Source organism: Mycteria americana, chromosome 11 (assembly GCF_035582795.1).
Source record: "Mycteria americana isolate JAX WOST 10 ecotype Jacksonville Zoo and Gardens chromosome 11, USCA_MyAme_1.0, whole genome shotgun sequence".
NCBI lineage: Eukaryota > Metazoa > Chordata > Aves > Ciconiiformes > Ciconiidae > Mycteria > Mycteria americana.
The window spans coordinates 26,339,249-26,361,789 of record NC_134375.1 but is presented as its reverse complement, the minus strand read 5'-3'; the positions used below and the strand labels follow the sequence as shown (position 1 = coordinate 26,361,789).

The 22,541-nt window shown below is 39.2% G+C and overlaps 1 protein-coding gene across 1 annotated transcript in view; it reads right to left on the bottom strand.

Moving 5' to 3' along the window:
• DCP1A (decapping mRNA 1A) overlaps positions 1 to 20,550 on the bottom strand; it is a 39,006-nt gene extending 18,456 nt beyond the window's left edge. The window contains exons 1-5 of the mRNA XM_075513818.1: positions 20,302 to 20,550; positions 19,140 to 19,180; positions 17,623 to 17,750; positions 8,102 to 8,168; positions 1,558 to 1,696 (exon numbers count right to left, since the gene is read on the bottom strand). Of these exons, the coding sequence (XP_075369933.1) occupies positions 1,558 to 1,696; positions 8,102 to 8,168; positions 17,623 to 17,750; positions 19,140 to 19,180; positions 20,302 to 20,436 (510 nt within the window). The 5' untranslated portion in view covers positions 20,437 to 20,550. The remainder of the gene's footprint in view (positions 1 to 1,557; positions 1,697 to 8,101; positions 8,169 to 17,622; positions 17,751 to 19,139; positions 19,181 to 20,301) is intronic.
• Positions 20,551 to 22,541: the final 1,991 nt, after the last annotated feature.

The window sequence follows — 22,541 nt, the reverse complement described above, 5'->3', positions numbered from 1 at the left end:
ATTCATCCTGCACGTATGAATTTGGTCCTCAGGACTATATAAAGTAATTCTTTCCTAAGAGAACTAATATTCTCCATTATGTAAACTCATGAATTTAGCACTGGCAAAAGATACCAGACTCACCCTTCTGAAATCAATTAATTTATTAAAAAGATAGATACACAGTAGACAGGACAGAAGTAGTAAACTGGGGAACAGAAGGATAGGGGAACAGTATTGTTACACTTAGTCTATAGCTATTAAAAATATGCTTCATAGAGTCTACAAACGTACTGAATAACTAAATACCACAAGACTAATACCTAATACTAATAAAATAATACCTGATACCTAATAAATAATACCTAATAAAAACCCTAATACCACAAGACTTCTTTCGAGACTAAGAAGAGACAGACATTGTTGGGTACAATTTTTATTTGCTATTCCCAGAGACACAATTTTTTTCACAGCAGTAGAAAACATTGTAAAACGGGTCCGTCAAGCTACATTTCAAGTTGGATCACACAATCAGTATTCAACCTGTCTTGCCTGAAATCAGAGACTGCTTCCTAGTAAAGTGTACTTGAGGGAAGGAACAAGGCATCAGTCTGAAAACAAGGCTACTGAAACAATGGCAGAGAATGCCTGCTCTTTAAACAAAACACAGCTGATGTGTTAAAAACTAGCTTCCAGATAGGCTTTCTTAAAAATGAAAAATAATGAAAAAGTAGGCAAAAAGTTCCCCACTAAGGTAATAATTACAGAAATAAAACTTATGAATTCATGCAACGTGCAAATCCCACACTGCTTTATAATACAATTTTTTCTCCACATTACCCCTTCTCTCTAAGTCATTGTACATCTGTGCTTGTATCACAGACATGGGATAGTTCACAAAGTTTCTGGGCTTCTGTTACGTTATTCAACATGCCAAAGCATTTTAGCATGCAGCTCAATGAATACTCTTGATTATAGTATGAATCATAGCAGATCTCCTCCAGTGACTTTCAGTACAGAGGAAAAAACTGAAAAACCAAAGCATCAGCACTAAGGAATATTTACAATAGTGGAACTTCAAGATCACAAAACCAGACATGTTCAGTGGTACGTTCTTCTACAGTGTTACATATATACCTATTTGTTCACATTTCCTTTGACAATGATCTCACAAAACAAGACGGTAGATGAGTACTGAGATTAAGCAGCCCATGCACCTATTTTAGAAAAATATTCTGTTGTGTCTACATCTCCAGGTATCTGCTTTTAAAATTTTATCCCACCCCCCCCCCCCCCCCCCCGAAGGTAGCAATTCAAACATAAGAATATACAGACCCATTAAATTATGGATTAGGTGCACTACTTTGCAGTCTTGGGTTAGAGAGTGTATTGCACAGGACAATTTAGTATATCGGAATTATTCTCTATCGTCTCTCTCTCTGAAATCACTGGACATGCTATTTCAGTGGACTCCATATGATGTCCTAAGCCCCTTATTCAGAAGCAGAAGTAGTGTTTTTACTTGTTCATAAGGTTAGGGAAAAAAAAAAAGAAAAAAAAAAAAAAGAGAGTCCTTACTCGTTCGTATTCATCCTTAGCTTTACTAAGCATTTCCAGGATGTCAATGGGCTTGTTTTCATTGCAGCCATTGGTTCTGCTGGGACTTTTTCTGTCCTGGGAAACTTGCTGCGATCTCTGAGCTTCTTGTTCTACCACTCTATAACAGGAAAGGAGAAACAGGATTTTAAAATTTTATCTGGAGTTAACATCTCGCAAAAAGCAGTAAAGAAAAATGCACTCCCAGCATATTAACACATCTTGTTCCACCTGTATAAAAACCTAACACACAGCTGACCAAAGTTATACAAGTTTTCATTTGCTACAAGGTTTATACAAGTCAAACTGTCAAATGGTCTGTACGATTTATCTCCAATCCAGAAAGCACTGGTCTGTCTCTCACAAAGTCTGCCTACAATAAACACTACTTCTGTGGAAGTGTCATATTTAGACTTTTTTTACAATAAAATATGTGGACGTTCAAGCACGTGTTATACAAAGAGCACACGTTATTATACCACAGACCGAGTAAAATACATTTTTTACTCTTTACTTCCTAACATGAATTTTTTCCGTATTTAGCCAAATCAAGCCATGTTATTCAACAAAATCAATTACAAAACAGTTCTAATTTAGGATGAGGCCTGCCATTATACAACAAAACAAAGACACTGGGAAAGAAGAGAGCTGGCTCACACCAGATGTCTCTGGAGTCAGTCTGCAAGGAGGCCTAGAGCAAGTTACCCCTTCCTCCCCCACTTAAGGCTCTGGAAAGAAGGGCAAACCATTTTCTTCTCTAGCTGCCCTGTAGTCATTCCAATTACCTGCAGGTTTACAACATGTCTTTTCCTCCAGCCTTTGGTGCCTATGGTTCATTCACCACTCCTACTCCACCCCTACCTGCCTCAAGTATCAAAAAATTTCAGTTTTAAAGACGGTTAAGATATGCAAGATGATAATGTGTACCTGATACATTTCACTAATATAAGTAAAGGCGGCATATACTTCTACTCCTAATCCATATGTAGTTCACAAGATATACATGGCTGTGCAATGCGCTAAAGCTTATCCTCTTGAAATAAACACACACCAGCCTGTAATCCCTTCTTTTTTAAGCCTGCATTAATCAAATATGTTAAGAAAAAACAAGCACTGTAAACAGGGCAGAGCTCTGGAGCTGGCACATTGCTTGAGAACTCTCATGCTGTGGAACTGATGGCTGATGGGGAAGTCAAGAGGTGCCATCGTAACAATCACAGAAAGTGTCAGTCATTCCAGCCTCTGGTTTCTTTGGTCAGTTAGGATTCAGGAGTAACTCTAGATTTTATAGACTGTAGAGTAATTAGATATTTATATGCACCTCTGTGTTGCCATTTCTGAGGAAAAAAAAAAAATAGTTCAAGTCTTGGAAGTTTCTTCCCAGTTTTCTAGCAACAAACCTTTACTTCATTAAGAGTTTAGCTGTGTTTATTTGAGGAAGGGTTAAATTTGGCTTTTAACAGTTCAGTGCTGCTTTCAAAGTTACTTTGAAAATTTTTAATCATACAAGCTGCTTATTTAACTACCTTCTCATTATTAGTACAGCCTTTCTGTTTGTAAGCAAGCATTCACCTGCAAACGTAACTCAGAATAGGGAGGCCAATCTACACTGACAATTTCTAGGAAATGCAGAACGTGCTCGTTTGGATGAAGCAGCTCAATACTGTGCAAATGTTTCTATGGTGACACCCTGACAGAACATTTTGTTCTAGCACCCCACTCGGTCATATAGTCCTGACTTAGGACTTGTCTAAACTCAACTCCGAAACTAAGGATGAGAATAGGCAAGGTAAAAGAACCAGAATACTTTGCTGAGATTTTAAGTGTCAGCATAATTGTACCAGAAAAAATAAATACTTCAGCTAAAGGGAAAATTCTGGACATGCGTGTGCTGCCTGATAGGTGAAGCAAAGGCTTCAGTCTTGAGACCCTCCTTCTGCTCTTAACTAGTTGGTCCAGAAGGTTTCAACAAAACATATTCCCATTAAAATAGTACTAATTGGTCTCATAGCAAAACATTTTCAAGGAGTACATCCATTTCACAGAAATGTTTCACAAAGATTTCTGAAAACCATTTCATATTATTTTTCTATTGTCCATTATGACCTATTTGTTACCTTTTAAAGTTTAATTTTTTCCTTTTTTTTTTCTTTAAAGAATAACAATTAAATTATCTTCTCATGTAGATAACTGTCTAATAGCTCTTCCTCCATCTTCTGTCTTGTGCGGGTTATATTCAGATGGTGGTGACAGGGTAACTATGAAATAGTATACTCCCAAAACTCTCCGAGATACTCTCTCACTTGTGGCTTGCTGCCTATATCTCAGAAGCCAGTTTGGGTCTGAGTGTTGAAACAGGGTAAAACAAGCCTATAAACTTACCTAAAAATACACACCCCCCCCCTTACAAATTTACATGTCAGAATGCAATAGTTTCACAAAGATTTGAAAAACCCTAGTTTCTGTCCTACTTCGAGAAAGCTTATCCCTCTTAAACAATCATCTTGACTAACTTGACCCAAATTAATTCCTTCTAAAGTTAGCAGTTTGATGACTCCCATAAATCTTTTTCATTTCTGAAAATTCTAGAATTCTTAAAAAAAAAAAAAAAAACAAAAAAACACCAACCAAACCAAACCAAAACAGTTCTGTAAATCAAATACCTTTGCTGGGGGAAAAAAAAAAGTCAACTAATGCAAATCTGTACACTGAGCATGCTCTATGTGCAATCCAGGATTAAATCTTTTTAAAGCAAGGCCTGCTGTTTCTTTCCGTTATATCAGATAGTGGAAGAGGCACACATTCCTTTAGGGACACAGTAGCTGCTGTGACAGTTTGCTTAAGAATATCTGCAGTTATAGCATTGAAAATATACCTGGCACAACCTCACAGAAGGCGGGGTGGGGAGCAGGGAGAGAAAGAACGTGAGAAGTGAAGTCTGTGATTACAAAGCCCACAAACACTAATTTACTTTTCTTTTGAAAGATAAGCCACCAAAATATAAATGGATGGCCTGCAATCTTGTTAACTCAGTCTGGCACAATAAGGTCAAGTCAGACAGCAGGAAAGAGAACGCAAATCTCCTTGAAACCTTTTATGGTTATGTTTTTGAAGCTCTGAGATACTGTAAAGGCAGCACTCTTTCCTATCAGTGATACAAAAAACCCCACCTAAACTAAAGGGTGCCAATCCAAATTTCCACCCAAGACAAAGACAAAAAACTGTGGAACAAAATTAATTCTCTTGGAAGACAATGTAAATATTTATTTCAAAATATACTGAACTAAGCCTGATGGGGCCTGCTACCATGCACTGAAATGCAGCTTTCCTTCTCTAAGATGCAATTTTATTTTATTTTTTTTAAATTAAAAAGTATATTTTAAGTTTTCTTAAATACATCTTTCATCCCAGGATGAACTAATTCCTGCAGTTTCAGCCTCCTCCTTCTACAGAACCACATAGAAGTATCAGCATTTTTACTTTTCTTCTGACTGCCTTCTACTCATTTTGGGGGAGAGAAAGCTTGATGTTTGTGGAAATGGATGTCAGCAAAATAGTACCAATCCGCTTTTCATCAAGTTTGTAACAACAGCCTCAGAAGTGCAGCTTTTCCATCCGACAGTAATGTGCAACTAGAATGCTTTCATTTCATTTTCCCTAATATGGATCTTTAGATACTCAGAAGCTATAAGGCATGTGGTACCAAATGAAGTGTGATTTCATTCTACAGTGCTTTTTCAACAAATAAAAGTAAATATACTTACACCGAATACCTTTCTCAGTATAAAAATGACTTTTGCAAATACTTTTGTTACCCCCAAACCAATACACAATTCTAAAGAAAAAAAAATAACTAGAAGTATTCAGACATTCCATAATCTAATAAGGAATAAAGGTGTTATGAAAAAAAGCACTCAGATAATGAAAGGCTTATTACTAGCAGTACTTAGGGTAGCAAAGATCACTTACACCATTTTTTACGAAGTTAATGGCAGCAAAGACTAAAAATCATACTAAAGTGAAGTCCTAGCCAGCTCAGCAAAATGTAACTGTCTGTATTCTGTCAATATCCAATCAATAAATCTTTTTTATGTACACGTTTGATTTCTCGTTTCACTTGCATAAGTCTGAAGTGACAAAGCTCAATAGATGTTCCCCAAAGTCTGCTTGATGCATTAACTTTAATTTCAGTTTCAAAGATACTTTTAATCCACATTCATTCCAGCACCTACGATAAAAAATTCCAACATTTGAAAGATACATTTCATCTTTTTGACCTTCCAAAATAATTTGTAATCTCAGAAACTTTCAAGAGTGATGAGACGCTACAATTACAAGAGCACGTGAGTATCTGCACCATAAACAGGGGCAAAGCAATAATGCCGACTGTGGTGCTCTGCCTCTGTGTGTTCATAAAGCTGCAATACAGGCATCGGGGACACAAGAAAAGGCAGGCTACAGTAGTTTACAAGAGATGACAATAAAGGTTAGATTATTCCCAGACTGACTTTAAATGAACCTACAGGGTTACAGTTATTTCCAGAAATTCACAGAATCCAGCAAAAAGGGTAGACGTGCTTTATGGACTGCTAAGCCATAGCTAGACTGGTCTGTTACATGATTACACTTTTAAAGATCCCTGACGTATCTACAGACCATGATTTGCGCTATAGTGACTAGACTAGTTTAACACCAAATTAACTCAAGTTTTGCTATATGACACTTAGATCTGCAACGTAGCTGTGCATGACAGAGTAAGAATATGGTAGAGTTTGAAGGGTTCAGCTCTCTCCCCCACTGCAAACATTAATCATGGGTTTAAATTAAAAGGTGCATTAAAAAAATAAAACCTAGCCCTTCTGATGCTCTGTTTATAAAGTGGAGAGGCAACAGACATTTTATTTGTTTTGGTAACAATTTCTGAGAGTCAGTTTCACACAATTGTTTTCCATTAATCCTTGTAATTAATCCTTATATTTGGACAAGCCAAATACCAGCAAAAAGGCCAACAGGGCCGGGGGCACACACACACACACAAAAAAATTGGGAAATGGAAACCGTATGGGGTTATCGGGATGAGATAAAAGAAAATAAGAATTTAGAAAGAGACCTTGACATCAAAGTTTGTCGTTTGTGTTGTCTTACATTGCTTCTGTGGGGAAAAGCCAAAATAACCCAAAGCAAAAACCCCAGCAGAAGCGAGAATTCAGCTTAAAATGTCTACACTATGACTAGTTTCCATATAATTAAGTTTTGCTAGTCTTCAAGATGTCCTGACTTGCAAGACGTGACATGCCAATTAAGGTATGTAATAGAAAAGAAAGTCCAGGAAAGTAGAGTGTGATGGCGAAGAAAAGCAAAGCAGAGAACAAGGGATGAGAAGATATCCTGTGCAGTACCTCTGCATTTTGGCTAGTGTAACTACCCTCTCACACACTTCAAGCTCCTTCCTTTCGTAAAAACACTGAAGATTTGCTTAAGTTAATTCTCATCCTTTTCTACTAGTAAAAGGTCTTGGCTTCATCTGCAAGGCACCTCACCTGAAGGAGCAGAAAGGTGCAAGAATACCCTCCAATCACAACATGTTTTAAAGACTTTATACCACATTGCCAACTCGACCAGTTCCAGCCTTCTTTGACCTCTGTTGTTCCACTCAAAATTCTGTACCCTAATCTGAAGCCCTCCTCAGCCGTGGCAGTGCAACCACCTACAGTGCAGATAGACTAACTGCCATAGCTACAGCAATAGCAGCCGAAACAAACTAACAAAACCATGTTATTGCAAAAGCAGTCTTCCAAGGTTTCTTTAACTTGAGATCACTTCAGAAATTCTCCTGCTGCATGACACCTCTAGGAGCCCTTGGAAATACAAAATAAGAGCAAGTGACATGGCAGCTTTATAAGCCAACTTTATCTCCAAGGGGGGGGGGGGGGGGGGGATAATTTAAAAAAAAAAAAAAAAAATCAAACAATCCAGAAGTTAGCAACAACACGCTCTTATTATTTCATAGTTTTGCTTACTCTCCTAACATCACTTTAATTCTATGAGATCCCACCTACTTCTCCCACTATTCTCAATCTCTTTGCTGTAGTCAGGAATAGTAACTACGCCTTAAAAAAAACCAAACCCAAACAAAAATCAGCCCACCACCAAACAAAGCACAAAACCAACCAAAAAAATGTGGCCATCATTTATTTGATTATACTTTCCGCATCAGATGATCTTTTGCCAGCATCCCTATAGCAAATAAAATATAAAATAATAAACAGTGTTCATACTTGCTTTCTTTGGAGAATGCCAACTAATACTTCAACTGATTTTTTTACCACTTAAGTGAAAATTTTAATGCTGTAGTTGTTTTTAAAAACCAAAACCAACATTTTGATTATTAAAAAAAAGGTACCAGCAACAATGTTGTATTTTTCTATTTAAGGAGAATGAGAAAAAACCCAAACACGTTTAATAGGTTTAATTTTTTTCTGTATTGCGTCAAAGAATTACAGAATAATAAGACCACAGTACTTACTTAGCCATGAGTTTTGCTATTCGATGACAGTCATTCTTGTCGTAAAACCAGATACTGTATATTGACACTTGAAAATAAGAAAAAAAAAAGGCAAGTGTAAGACAAAGGTTAAAAAAAAAAACAATAGGAAAAAAGCAAAAAACCAGCAGTCCATTAGATCTGCAACATATGAATTACCATCAATTTCCATTCAAATATTCTGTGCGTGACCGACTACTGTTTATAAAGTAATCCAAAATAGGACATGTGCAATCACAAATACAACTTCAGCCAGATTAAATGCAAGAACTGCAAAATGTTGATACTGTTTGTAAGTAAAAGTGGCAGGAAAATAAAGTTTTAACTACCAGAGGCCTTCCCACTGCAGTTGCAACCTTCTGTTCTGAATTACTGACTTTAACATTTAAACTAGGTTAAAGAATATCCATACTTTATTAAATATTCATTTTTAAATTTGTCAATTTTTGAAGCTCAACAAAAATATTAAAGTTTGAATTATAGTATGATGGTTCAGTCAGAGGCGCTCTGGAAGGCTCCCTCTCCAAATTCTTTTCATAAGAGAAGTAATTGTATAAGAAGGAAGCAGTACCAAAGCTCCAATCATACTGTCACATTCATGGAGCAGCTTAAAACTAGATTCATATTGAACCCTACTCTTTGAAGGTATCAAGGACAAAGCAATGAGGGCAGAAGGGTTCCAGCTCAACAAGACACTAAGCCCCATTCTGGCCTTCAGAATAAGTAAAATTCCACTGAAAGTTGGCAGAGTTAGAGCCTGATCACTGAGCTGAAAAATACTCCAGAGGGAGAAACTTTGTCAGTAGTGCCACGTACTATTTCTTCCTCAGCAATCTCACTTCAGAGAGGCCATTTTTCCCCACACACATACTCATCTCCTCACTGTCCCCACAGTTCTGCCAACACAACAAATGTGCAGAACCCTTTTCAGAATTCTATTTAATACAACCCACAAAGCAGGCTATTTTAAATCTTGGTTCACCTATGAAGTTTGTCAATGCATAGTGTGCAAGTACATCAACGGCAATTGGACACTCTACATATGTTACCATTAAGTATATTTCTGAAAAGACACTTTTAGCCTTTTAAACCTCATCTTTATACTGCAGTTCATGCCAAAGTTTTTATGAAGTTGAAATCACTAACTGGTTATAAAAATATGACTTAAAGTGAAGGAATATTTAAAAAAAAAACCAAAACCCACCGCCTTTTCTAGCCAGATGTAGATTTTTATTTCAAAGTGAAATCCTTCCCCCCCCCCTTTTTTTTCCCCTCCTCAAAACAGTTGAAAATCTCAACCAAAGCCCACTCAAAATTATTTCAAGCCATGGCAAAGAGGGCAATTATTTACCAATTTTTTTTTCTAGACCTTCCAGTTATCCTAGGCTTACTGTGTTGGACCAAAACCCTCAAAAAGTCATGCCCACACCTAATTTCTCTAACAATATCCTAAGACAAACTGAAGTTCTACTTTGCTTTTTTAAAAATTTTATTAAATAACAACTATATACATTTGGGTGTTTGTTTCTTTAGAAGCTACAGCTTAAGTAATAGACAACAAAGCTTTTCAAGTCATAAACAAAGAAATCAATACAGCACAATTTAAGGAACTTTATTCTTACAAAAGACATAAGCCAATAAACATTTCATACACGTAGCTAATGCTTAAGAAATATTTATTAATATTTACAGTTTAATACAACTGGACTGTCTACTGCATAGAAACCTGAAAATGCTTCTACTTTGAGCTACTTCTTTAGTCACGTAGCACATTTTAACACTGAAGAAAAGCTCTTTCCTTTCCCTGACTTCATTATCAGACAAACTGCCAAGAGCAGAAAGCTTCTTCAAAAGCATACTTGCCAAAGAAATGAAGATAAGGAACCTATAATGATATCTTAATGGGACAAACGATAAAAGTCACACTCAATTCTGCCAGAAACCGGCCTACACAAGACCAGAAGTAGATCCAAGTCTCAGTTTGGTGTACAGAGTATCAGGCTTTTTTCCACTTTGTACTACTGGCAAGCAATCATAGGGAGTCACTGCAAAACATTAACAGTATTACAAAGATGTAAAGCAGATTCTGAACAAGTAAACTTGGGCATTAACTTAGCTATGGTCCAACAGGCTGGAATGTTTATCTTTCTCTTTTCAAAAGAGGACTCGTTTGTTCTATCAGTTCAGCTCCCTTGCCCCAGAAGTATCTGTGTGTGTCCCAAATGCATTACTATATTTGAGATATTTCCTACATGCATGCAACTTTAGCTATGAACACCCTTCTATTAAAAACAGAGTTGGTATTTACCAGTTCTTTTCAAATCTGTGATCTTTTTACTACACCCAACATAAACTTTAGCTGAATGTTCATATGTCTAATGGCATATCTTTCTACTGCAGTTCTTTTAAGAGTTTCATCCAACAGAAGCCACTAAATTAAGTGACTCCTTTTTCCATCTAGTTCAACACTTTCCATCCAGCTTTTCTACACTGAATGCTGGGCAGCATCTTTAGTAATCAGGTAGAAGCAGTTTGTAATCATCATCAGCAATATCTTTCAGTTGGATTCACACTACATTTTGACACACGTGAAGTCATGAGGAACCTGTATCACAGACAAATCAGATTTCATAAAATTAAAAGAAGTCATAATTTATCTTCATCTACATTCTTCTCTGACATCTGTCATTTTTATTAGAAACACTGACCCACAAATATTTATCTACACACATAACACTCAACTTCTCTCCAAACTTGACTGGATCAGTCATTAAAACTTGATTGAAATTGCTATGGGAAAACAAAGAGATCTTGAGAAAACAAAGCATTATGGCAGTCTTCCTGCTCAAGCCTAATAGCTGGATGACACCAAAAGGAAAGGTTTGGTCTCTTCTACATTGCGCTCCCATTGCTTCATGGGGCAGTCAGCTTACTTACTTACTTACTTACAGCTTACTTACTACAACGCTGCCTAGTTAGCAGATCTGAATTAAGAGTGGGGATGGCAAAGTGCCACAGTGAGACAGAGGCCTCACTCTTTGTCAACATAAAGTGAAGTTGCATCCCAAAGCTGTAGTTACACCTCAGTTTACATTTTAAGTAAGCAGAAAGAGGCACTGTCACTACCCTTACATTCCCACAACTTTGCCGTTAACTCATTCTACCCCAATTTACCCCTCTCCCTTATGTCAGCCAGATACATTTTAGTCCAGACCAGTTCCTTGATACTGTTTGCGCATCAGCTTCACAAACATGCCATCTAGCACAAGAGAGAAGGCAGAAACAAGAAGCTGGGGCCAGCACAGTAAGGCAAAACTGTTAAAATGTTCATGGAACTGTAGCCTGAGAATGCTATGCCAGAAGAAGTGTACATGGGACACATCAGCACTGCCAGTTTCAGAGATTCCAGACACTATCACTCTCTTGCCTTAGGCAGTTTAGCCATTTGTGCCAATATAGCTTCATCTCATTCAAAAAGATGATCCATTTAAGTTACCTTAACTAGTTGGAAGAGCTGATAGAAGAGAGAGAAAAGTTTTATTTTACCGTTCCAATTTAGATGTTGCTATGCAGTGAAGCAGAGCAACTGGAAACGGAGGACAATAACGTTTCCAACTCTCTCTGGAAGGAAAGGACTTGTATTTTGAAACCCATCCTAGAAGGTAATCGTGGAAATCAACTTAACCGAATCTCACTCCCATAAAGCAAAGCACATATATGCATCATTTGCATATGGTATATGCATCATTTTACACTTCAAATAGAGTTTAAGGCAAAAGCACATAAAGCAATCTCCCTCAAAACTCATCTTTCTTCCAGTAGCAAGGTTAGCTGAAGTGCCACCTCTCCTCAGTCAGTCTGCTCTAATATCTTCTTCACTGAGATTCTTTATTCACTATTCATATTTTCCTCAATTTAAATATTAGCCTGCCACATAGATTTATAAATCATTAGAATTAATTTTTAAAAGTCCCTCCTTTTCTTATTGTTTTGAGTATCTAAGGCCATTTCACAAATACAGTTCACAGCACAATCCCACACGCAGTTGCACTAGAGTAATTCAGCAGGCGGCAAACAGCATCCAAGATCAGGAACACTTTAACACTGTCATCTGACAAAGTATAGTGTGGAATGAGAGGGATTACTACTTTGCAACACCAAACCAAAGCGGAAAACCCCTTCCAGTTAGAGTGCCATCTTCCAGGTCAGACAAAGTATTTTTGGAACTTCTTAACAGCTTTCAATGGTTCCTCCCCTCCCCCTAGCCTGCATTGCTGCTTCTGCTATAAAGGTATCAAGAACAGGCTCCTTTCTTATCTCAGACCAAACCAGTGGGTTAATGCGCTTGCTGGAGAGCCATTCACCTTCGGCAATCACAGAGACATGTTACACTTAATGCATTGCCAGCTGGGAATGAAGGTGATAATGAGAGACTTTCCTTACCCTTAAAGTTTTGAAACCTGTTTTGAAACTGTTTTGAAACCAGTCAGGAGCTCTTTCAAAGAATTTTAAAAGCCATTTGAAATAATGCAACTCATTTTGCTTTTGCTGTTCTGAATACAAGTTTGTTTCATTAATGGTAACACAACAAGCCCAGAACACAGCACTTTGTAACTGAGTTTTCCATTTAAATATATAAACCTCTCCAAAATCCTTTTTTTTTTTTTTACTAACTCTTACCCTTGGACAGGAATAAGAAGCAAGCAAGAAAAAAAAAAACCAACAAAACAAGCAAACAAAGAAACCCCACACCAAACAAGGACCATTTATTTCAATACCCAAGTTTTATGCTTAACATCTGTCTTTTCAGCACCATGAAAATCAATCTGCCTGACCTCCCAAGTGAACTAGCTTGGATTAAAAAGCCCTTTAATCAAGACCAACACCACCAATACAGAGGGAAAGTTATAAATGAGAAAGACTTAGAAGAATGCTTCTTGCAGACTTCAAGAGGCAAGTTGGCCATTGCTTAAAACTTTGACTAATTTTCCTCTATTATTAAGTAAACTGTCAACTATCAGCTCCAAATTCTCACATTAGAGATTGAAAGAAAGTACTGAACTTTCAGATTGGACTATTATTACTGTTATTGGCAGAACTGTATGCATTTTTTTACATGGAGTTTAACATACTTTTCACAAAATACAGACAAGAGGAGACAAGCTTAAGTTCATTAAAAAAAAAAAATACGTCAACGGGATTCAGTGCTTCATGAACAAATACTCTGAACGCTCTAAAGAATGTGCATGCGTCCAGAGGGAAAGTTAGACAGGGATCAAATGTACCTGGCAACACATATTACAGATTAAGCCATAATAAACAGCACATGAAGTATGAAGTATAATCTAAACAATTCTACCTTTTAAGAGGAATTCTCAATTAAAAATATGTTACGGTAAGTAAAAAACATTTCATTTTGGTAAATTTTTATTTCTTCACATTTGTAGATACTTGCTTTCTTTAATTCTCTCTAACAATGAAAAGTAGAATACCTTTTTTTCTGTTTACCACTGTAACTGCTATAATGTCTCACAGCTTCTTAGTCACACCCCTTGTCATTTTTGCTTTAGGATCTCATGCCTCGTGAATAAATAGTCTAAGTTTTCGGGCAGCATTATATAAAGCTTTTAAAGTAGACATAGCCTTTCTCAAAATTTTGGGTTGAAGTATTCTTTTGGGGCTTGGACTGTATTATGTAGCCAGAATGATTGAGAAAAAAATTGTGGAGCTGGGAAAGATTTCCCCATGAACAGCTAAAATATTAAAAAGGTACTATTTTCTGGAAAACAAAACCAAAAAGCCTCTACATGTCTTACATCTAACCAAGTCGACCCAAATGTCTTCCATTTCACTCAGTAAACACACCAAAAGGTAGATATAAGAAAGGTACTGTATCACTTGGTCTATTGTTCCAGAATACCCATGAAAGACTCCTTCATATTCCACCCTGCAAAAATGGGGGGACCCTCCCCCCCCCAACAACTATGAAAGATAAGTCAGGCCTCCTTTCCCATGAGAATAAAATGGCAATTACCTAGTCTTGTTCTAAGAGTATGAAAAAGCCTTTGTGCAATTGCATAAGGGATCTCATGTCTACAGCTTAACAGAAGTTCTGATATGCAGCAAACTAAAAATTCCGTTGTATATTAACAATAAGTATTCAAACAAATCAAACCATAAAAGAATGGTAAAACCCACCAAAAATATTATGATCTAGCATGACAGGCAAATCATTCCTATAGCCTCCAGCCAAGCAAAAATAATGTTTATATGCTGCTTGCAAAATTTCTCATGTAACTTGTTAGCGGCTCTGCATAGATTGTAGTATGCCACTTGATATACTCAGAACAACTCTCATGCCATTTAAGACAGAAATGCCGGGGGTCTGATCTGGTATACATAACAGACTTTGCCCTTATAATATCATCTTCCTAAGTCAAGACAGAATCCCAGAACAAAGTGAAAACGTGAAGTTTTAAAACAGTAGTATCCTATTCAGTTATAAAGACTGTTGACAGGGAACCTTCCCCGAATACGTGGTGGCATAATTTTGTTTTGATCATTTTCTACTATTTCTACCATGCCCTGGGGAAGCATAAACTACGATTTGTCATTGCTCCTGTTACGACCTAAATACATCGGCGCAAAATATGTTTGTCTCTGCCAATCAGCAGTATTAATAAACATGATTTTAGGTTTTTATCAGGTAGTCTGAACCATTCCCCATCTGTAAGCTATTCTGTAAACAGAATAATCAGTTCAATCATTCAGCAATCTTAGCAGGACAACTTACTCTTTAAGAGTTTCTAATTATGACAGTGTATTTCCTCAAGCAGGATCCAAAAAAAAAAAAAAAAAAAAAAAAAAAATCACTCTGCAAGAAACAGGGCTGTTGCCAATACTCCGTATAAGAGGTAGTTTTTCCCTTGCACAACCTAGCAGTCCATCCTCTTTCAGTCATTAAAGGATCTCAGAAGAAGTTCACATTCAGCCATTAGAGATACACCACATTAAGCCCTTAGAGATACACATTACATTAACCACTGGCTTAAAACTCCTATTTGAAATAGTCCAAAAATGCAAAGGTTTTTTACGCCAGCAGGCAGCCGAGCAGAAGTGGACACCCTTCCACATGAAAAGAACTTGGACGAGAATCCCCTACTCTACCCATACAAATAAAACATATACATGTTGAAATTTGTCTGCAAATCCAAATCAGTCCTGAAGGTTTTTTTGGTTTGTTTTTTTTCAAGTTTCATGAATACTATGCAGATAGAGGCAATCAGCTTTAACACTGAACATTTCAATCATATAATTTGTTTTCTTCTAACTAATTCAGGGGACAGAGGTCAGAAAATTTGGGAAACTGCATGTAAGGAAGAAAATCCAAAACACAACAACTACATGCAAATGTAAGGGAGTTCGCGGTGCTGAAATCATAAGGAATAAAAAGCACAGATGCTGTTTTCTATGCTTTTAAGCTTGTATTTGAACAAAGTGAATGCTAGCAGAGGACACAAAAACTGATCTGCTGCTTATTTGTGGCACTCGGGGAAATAACCAGTGACATACTAACTACACTTCAACACTTTCAATTTGCAATCAGTGTAGACTGTTTCTGGACATGCCACCACCCTCTTCCAGGAGACTGGACAGAGTGGCCAAAGTCTTTTAAAATGACAATGGGAAAGAAAAGAGAAAAAAAAATACTCTTGATTACTTCAGAATGCGATTGTTTCCCATATCCAGTCTATAATATTTTCCTTGCTCACCTTTGTACGAATTTCTTCCTACCTCGTACTTTTCTATGTCATCTTTATCCTAACTCCCATGAGCCTCCCACAGATCTTGCACAATAGTGTCCCATAGGAAAAGGAGAGCTTTTATCAATGAGAGAAAGGCATATAATTAGCTTTAGCGGTTTCTAATGAACTCACACACAGCCTACATTCTCCGATTGTTTCCTTCAGGTGATCCTCTAGTCACTCCCACTAGCATACACCATGGTAATTCCACAGCAGCTCTTGCTTCCTGATACCATCAGCAGTTCCAACAAACAAATGAATCAACTTCCTGCTTCCTTACGTCACCAATCTCACAGTTGCAATTCTTTCCTCTACTGCGACCTCATTGGCCATCCTACCCCCCCACCACCATTATCTACAGTTCCTCTTCCTTCCAAACCAAGCAACCTGCTTAAACATCCAGCCCAATGCAATATTTTTCCCCTCCCAATTTCTTGCCAGTCATTTGCTTTCCTCATCTGGTAGACTTCTCAACTTACTGACAAGTTTTGACTTTTTCCTCTCAATGACACTTACAGAAAGAAGATTGCTAAGACTGTTAAACAGAGGAGACCACCTACCTTAAGATGTTCTTTGTCACCATAATGGAATCTATCCTACTCCCCACAGATCCTAGAGGCTTTCCAAGGGGGAAACAGGAAGGGATTAACATTTGACTGTTCTTTTAGGTACCCTGAAGCATAGCCAAAGCAGTCTTTCTATCTGTAATTCAAGGGAACATTCCGATAGGAAGAAGACATGGTGTTGAGGAAGTACTGTATCCAGACAGCTTACAGGTTCTCCGAGTAATTCAGTAATGGGAACCTGCCACTTGACAGCAGCAAACTAATTTCAAGAACTTTGCCTAGAAAAGAGGACATGAAATGATACCTTTGTATCAGGAGGACCCTCTGCTCTGTGGGGTGCCTTTTATTTATCTACTTAACCTAACGTGAATTTCATATACACATATACTCCCTCTTCCTCTCTTTAAGGGCTACATAATTTATACTTTGAGCTCTTTGGAGTAACGGGATTTTTGGCATGCACCTAATTGGAACACAGTACACTGGGACTCTGAAGCTCAGCTGATGATCCAAAACACTACTAGAATTCAAAAAGCAGCAAGAAGATACTAACTACTATTTTACCGCTCATCTGTATAATGACTATCCCAACACCCAGACTTGCTGGAGCCTAGACTCCAGGAAATTTAGTATAGACATCTATCTTCTGAGTCCAAAACCTATTGCGGAGAAAGAAACCTTCAACCTAGAGCCGAGCAATTTTCTCAACTTCAACCAGCTACTGATTAATATTTCGTTTTTCACTTGCAAAAGAGGAAGCCCTTAGAATTGTTCCTGGTGTTAAATACTTTCAAAATCTATCAGTCTTTATTATTCTTTCATGGGTTTTTATTAATGCTATAGCACTGTGTATATGTTGAGATTAAACCTATCAGATCGTTAATTAAAAAGAATATAGCAATATTGAACTTTGTTAGTATATCCTCTTTTTATTGAAAGCAGGTGGTCATCATAATATAATAGCACAGGTATTTAAGTAAATCTAGCACTGTAGACAGAAAACATCATCAGATACTTCATTGGAACCTGCCCCATTACATTATACTTGAAAGAGACATCACAGTAATCAGAAGTGGTCTAGGTTATAAAACAGAACATGAAGTTTATATGGGTTAAAGAAAGTTATACTCACAGCTAGCGTTTCTGTAGAGAAGAAAAGGTTCATGGAGCTGAAATTCCAAATCTTTATTTACTGGTTCAACCAGGTTGTGCATGTTCAGTCGATTCACTATCGTAAAACCATGATAAGGAGAAGCTGACCTATTGTTTCAATTAAAACAAAACCAAGGATTAATACCTTGATCAACATATATAATTTTCTGAAACAGAGTTATAAATTAATATTAAAATCTGCATTGCTTTATTAGGTGAAGCTTTAGCAGTCCTGAAGCTCTAACAGTTGTTCTTCTATGCCATTTCCTGGCATGCCAACTAATTTCAATTTAAAACTACACTTACCTCAAAGCAGGATTAGGATTAACATTACAGTCCTACACTGCTAAACTGCTGAATCAAAGATATGCCTCAAAAAAAATCCATTCAAAATAACTAGGGCAGGTCCAGGATTAAAATGCAAGTGTATTCAATACTTCACATAAGATAGTTTTAAGGCATTTTAGAATCTTTTATTAGAGGAGAAAAAGCAAACCACTTACAGAGCAACATTTACCTTACTGTAAGTAGGTACGACAATAAAAAAAGCTGCTAGCTTAAATAATATGAAATGCACTTAGAGGGGAACCATAAGCAGTTATTTCTTCCTAAAGGGAGACTCTTAAAATAAAGACTTAACCCAGTGTCCTCAAAGTAGATATCGAATTATCCAGAACTGTATTGCTTAGTGAAACAATTTTTATTATCTACATTTTTGATAGACACCAGGCGGAAAAAGAAAACGTCAAGCAAGCAAGCACTGGAAGTTCAAGATAGTTTTAGATCTGTTTTCTCTTGCTGCACGAGTGTCACAGCAGCATACTCAACTGTGCCTGTAAGCAGTCATATAATCAACACAGCAGCGTGATGAAGGCAGGGTAAAAATCAGATATAATTAGCTAGTAAATGTTGAGATTTCTGTAACAATATGGCCACCTTTACCGAACGATCAACAACAAAATCTGTCGAGAGCTTCTAAGGAGGGGGCAAACAATCCTTACCATCATCAGGAGTTACTCTTTTAATGCGCATAACAGAACTTCTTTGAAATAATCAGCTAGTCGCATGGAAATTTTTTGCTTAGTTTTTTGGTTTTTACTTTGGTTGGCTTTCTTACACTAAGTATTTCCAAGCTTGGAGCTAAAGTATATTAGACAGGAACTGGTTACTAGTATCCCTTCACAGTGCCAGGATAAAATATTGTAATGACCTAGTCTATGACAGTCTGTTTCAGGATGGGTTAAGTCTGCATTATTTATATTTCTTACATTCAACAGAGTGTTATTTCATTGTTTGATTTTTGATTTACCTGTAATTTAAAACTTAAATCCATGATTGCTTTTATGTGCTGTATACAGACATTAACAGCTGGACAAATAAGTACTTATGAGTTTACTGGATGCAGTAAATCCAGTATGAAAGCTACGCATGAAGCCATCTGAGGTTTGTTTTCTTAAGGAAGGAAAACGACACCACCCCAGCCCCCCAACCCCTTACCTTTTGTACACAAATAAGGTGCCTTCTATGTCAGTTTTCTCCTACAAAAGACAGCAATTGTGTTTAAGGGACGTGCTTGTTCACACAGTTATGTAGCTTTTGTATAGCATTTTAATTACAGAGATTTACAATATTCTGATCTTTCCATGAGGTTTGACATCATAGGCCTAAAAATACGATCTCTTACTTTCAGAAGCTACCTATTTTTTCTTAGTAAGATTAGGAAATTAAACCCATTTCCAGAAGACTTCGTTCATGCTATCAATCTGATGATGTGATACACAGTATCCTACAACCTTCCTACGCTGAGCCTGACAGGTCAGAGCTGAACGCCTTTATCACAACTCTTTATTTTAAAGATGGACTACAGTCCATTAGTCTGCAAACATCGGATAGGTTGTCTTCCGCAGTGTTACTTAAAGGACAGCAATGACAGCCCAGCCAACAACAAAACAATATAACTATGGACCACGGCTCTGTTTCATACTTCAGTTTTCAAAGCAACCTTTACCACGTGCTAGTGACCCGCAAGCACAGAAAGTTGCGTGGAACTCCAGTGCTGCCTAAGACAATGTGAAGTTCCACATATTTCCGTTTTTATAGTTTTACGATAAAACTGGCAGTCAGGCAAAAACTGCGTTTTAATGCAATGACGAATATTAACATTTCTCAAATCCCACTCTTCCTGAATTAGGGCTCTGTTCAACACGCACGAGCAGAGACAACAACAAGTTACAATTAAAAAAAAAAAAGTCAACCTAGCAGCGGCCACCAAGAGCAAAAGAAACGTCGAGCCCCACAGCTGCTTCGGTCACAGTCACCCCGAGGAGGCGAACGATGCTGTGCCTCCCCCTGCGCGAGCAGAGGCTCCCTTCTCCTCCCCTCCCCTCCCCTCCGGCACAAGCGCCCGTCGGGGCCGACCCCTCCGCAGGAGGAAGGCGCCCAACCCCCAAACTTCCCTTTGGGCGAGAGCAGCCCCCGCCGGGGCCCCGTGCGGAGGCCCCGGGCCAGGCGGCTGCTGGGGCCAGGGCACGGGCGACGGGAGCCCCGGCCCTGCCACGGCCAGCGGCGCGACGGGCGGCTGCGAACGCCCTGCCTGGGGCCGCGCCGCCGCCCCCCGTCTCGGGCGCGGGGAGTGCCAGGCTCGCTCCTCCGGACTTACCCACTCGTTGGCCTTCGGGCTGAAGCTGTAGAGCGCTACCTGGCCGGTCACGTCGGCGATGCTGGTGATGTACGGGTCGTGCTGCTTCAGGGCTGCCAGGCTGATCTCCTGCCCCGCTCTGCTCACCGACTCCATCTTGGATCCCGGCAGCCACCCGAAGGGGAGGGCAAGAAGCAGCCGCGCGGTGTCACCGGCGCACACGTCCCCGCCGCCGGCCGGGACGCGAAGCCCCGCGCCTGCCGTTCCGCCCGGCGGTTAGGCCCCACCCGAGGGCTGCGCTGCGGCTGCCGCCGGCCGCCGGCCCCGCCAGCCCGGAGCAGCGAGGCCCTTCCCGGGCCCGCGGGCTCCCCTGTCCCCCACCTCGCCGCTCCCGTGCCCGAGGCCTTGCTGGGCCGTGGGGCGTTGGCGCTGCCCCGCGGCCGTGCGGTTTGGGCACCGGCCGTGCCCGAGGCAGCCCCCAGCCCTGCCGACACGCGCGGCCCAGGGCTGAGGGTTGGCGTTCACACACCGCCGCCGCAGAGGGGTTAGTGGCATCGTGGCGCGGGGTCGTGAGCCGCAGGTCAGCGGCTGGGCGGAAAACCGGCTTCATGGGCTTCAACCTGAGACGTGCAGCCGGGCTGTGGCGTGTCCCCCGGTGCTGACGGGCATCGGCGGAGCAGGCGGTGGGCCGCTGCGGTGGCACTGCCTCCGCCAGCTGCGAGGTTTGGCCAGGCTCCTCCGTCAGAGCTGGCACCGCTGCCTGACGGCCTCCACGCTGCCGTGCTGCCAAGCGTCCAAAGACACTGACCGTTGCCATACCCTGCCAAGCAAAGAGCTGTGCTCCCTCCCTGCCGTCTCCCCTCCATTTCAGCCGGCGGTAGCTCCATCCAGGAGGTTTCTGTCGGACATGTTGTCACCCGGGTTCAGCTCACACAATGCTGTGAGGAAATGACTTTTAGTCCTTTGCTGAAGAAGGGATCATATCAGCCACCCTACCCAGCTCCACTCGCTGTGCTTAGTCCCCTTGAGCACATTGTATGAGATTTTCCATTTACTTCTTCTGAGTTGTCCCTCCACATCTGGGCATGTCATGAAGAGAAATAGCTTCTTTGTTTCAATGGAACAGATTAAGCTAAAGATCTGTGTATTGTTTACACCGTGAGATGTCATAATTGTTATTTTTTTACTGACATTAGTAATAGAAAGGCTTCTGAGTTTACTGCAGGCTGGCAGTAAACTGAAGTGTGATGAGCTGGGTCACAGGCTGGAGGCATTATCTTCCAGTACTTTGGGGGTGATGCTGTTTGTTCGCATGTTCGTCATTATCTGAATACCTGAATATTTCACAGTCTGCAGTGGGACGTGGAATTTTCAATATTTTTGAAGAATTTTAGAATTAAATACTTTATGTTTCTCAGGTATAGTAAACATATCACCTGTCCGATGTAGTACATATTTAAGTTTGCTGGAAAAAGAACAAGGTAATATGCAGTGCACTGAGCTTTGTTCCTGCATTTTTTTTAATCATTAGTGGAATTTAGGAACAGGAAAGTATAGAATATTTATTAGGACCGAGACATGAATGACTTCCAAGATAAGATCACTGAGATTCAACTACCTTTGTAGCATTTTGTGCAATCTGACAGGAAAAAACAGGATTGTAAATTTCTAAACAAAACCATGTCTGTGGCAAGCTTCTGACCCTTCTGAGAATGTGAAGAATTTCCACTAAGCTCTGTATTACCACAGGTCATGTTCTTCTCCATTGCATGTGGACATACTTCTGGTTTTAATACAGCTTTACAGTATAATCCTCTCCGACAATGGCAGACACTTAAGGCACAAGCTATAAGCAAGGATCCAGCAGTTGTATGGTTCCATAAAAAGTCTTTCTGACAAGCAGTGGAAATATCAAGTTCCTGTATAATATAATTTTTTTAAGTTATAAAAGTAAAGCTTTTTGGAGAGAATATTAATTTACTTGTTTTGATGTCAGATAGTTGTAGTATAAAGTAAAAAGACATTTCTTAGAAAAAAATGTAATCTGGACACAAAACTCCTCTCTACTTCATCCCAGTAACTCACCCCTGAATCCCAAGACCTAAGCATCAGTAAAAAAAAAATAATAAAAATCATACAGAATGTCTTAGAGCTCTGTAAATCTTCCATTCGTTTCTAATGGTTTTACCACAGGAGGGCCCAATCTAATCCATAAAATTTGGGGTTTCACTGGTTCTGTTAGTAAAGTACATAAAACTGTT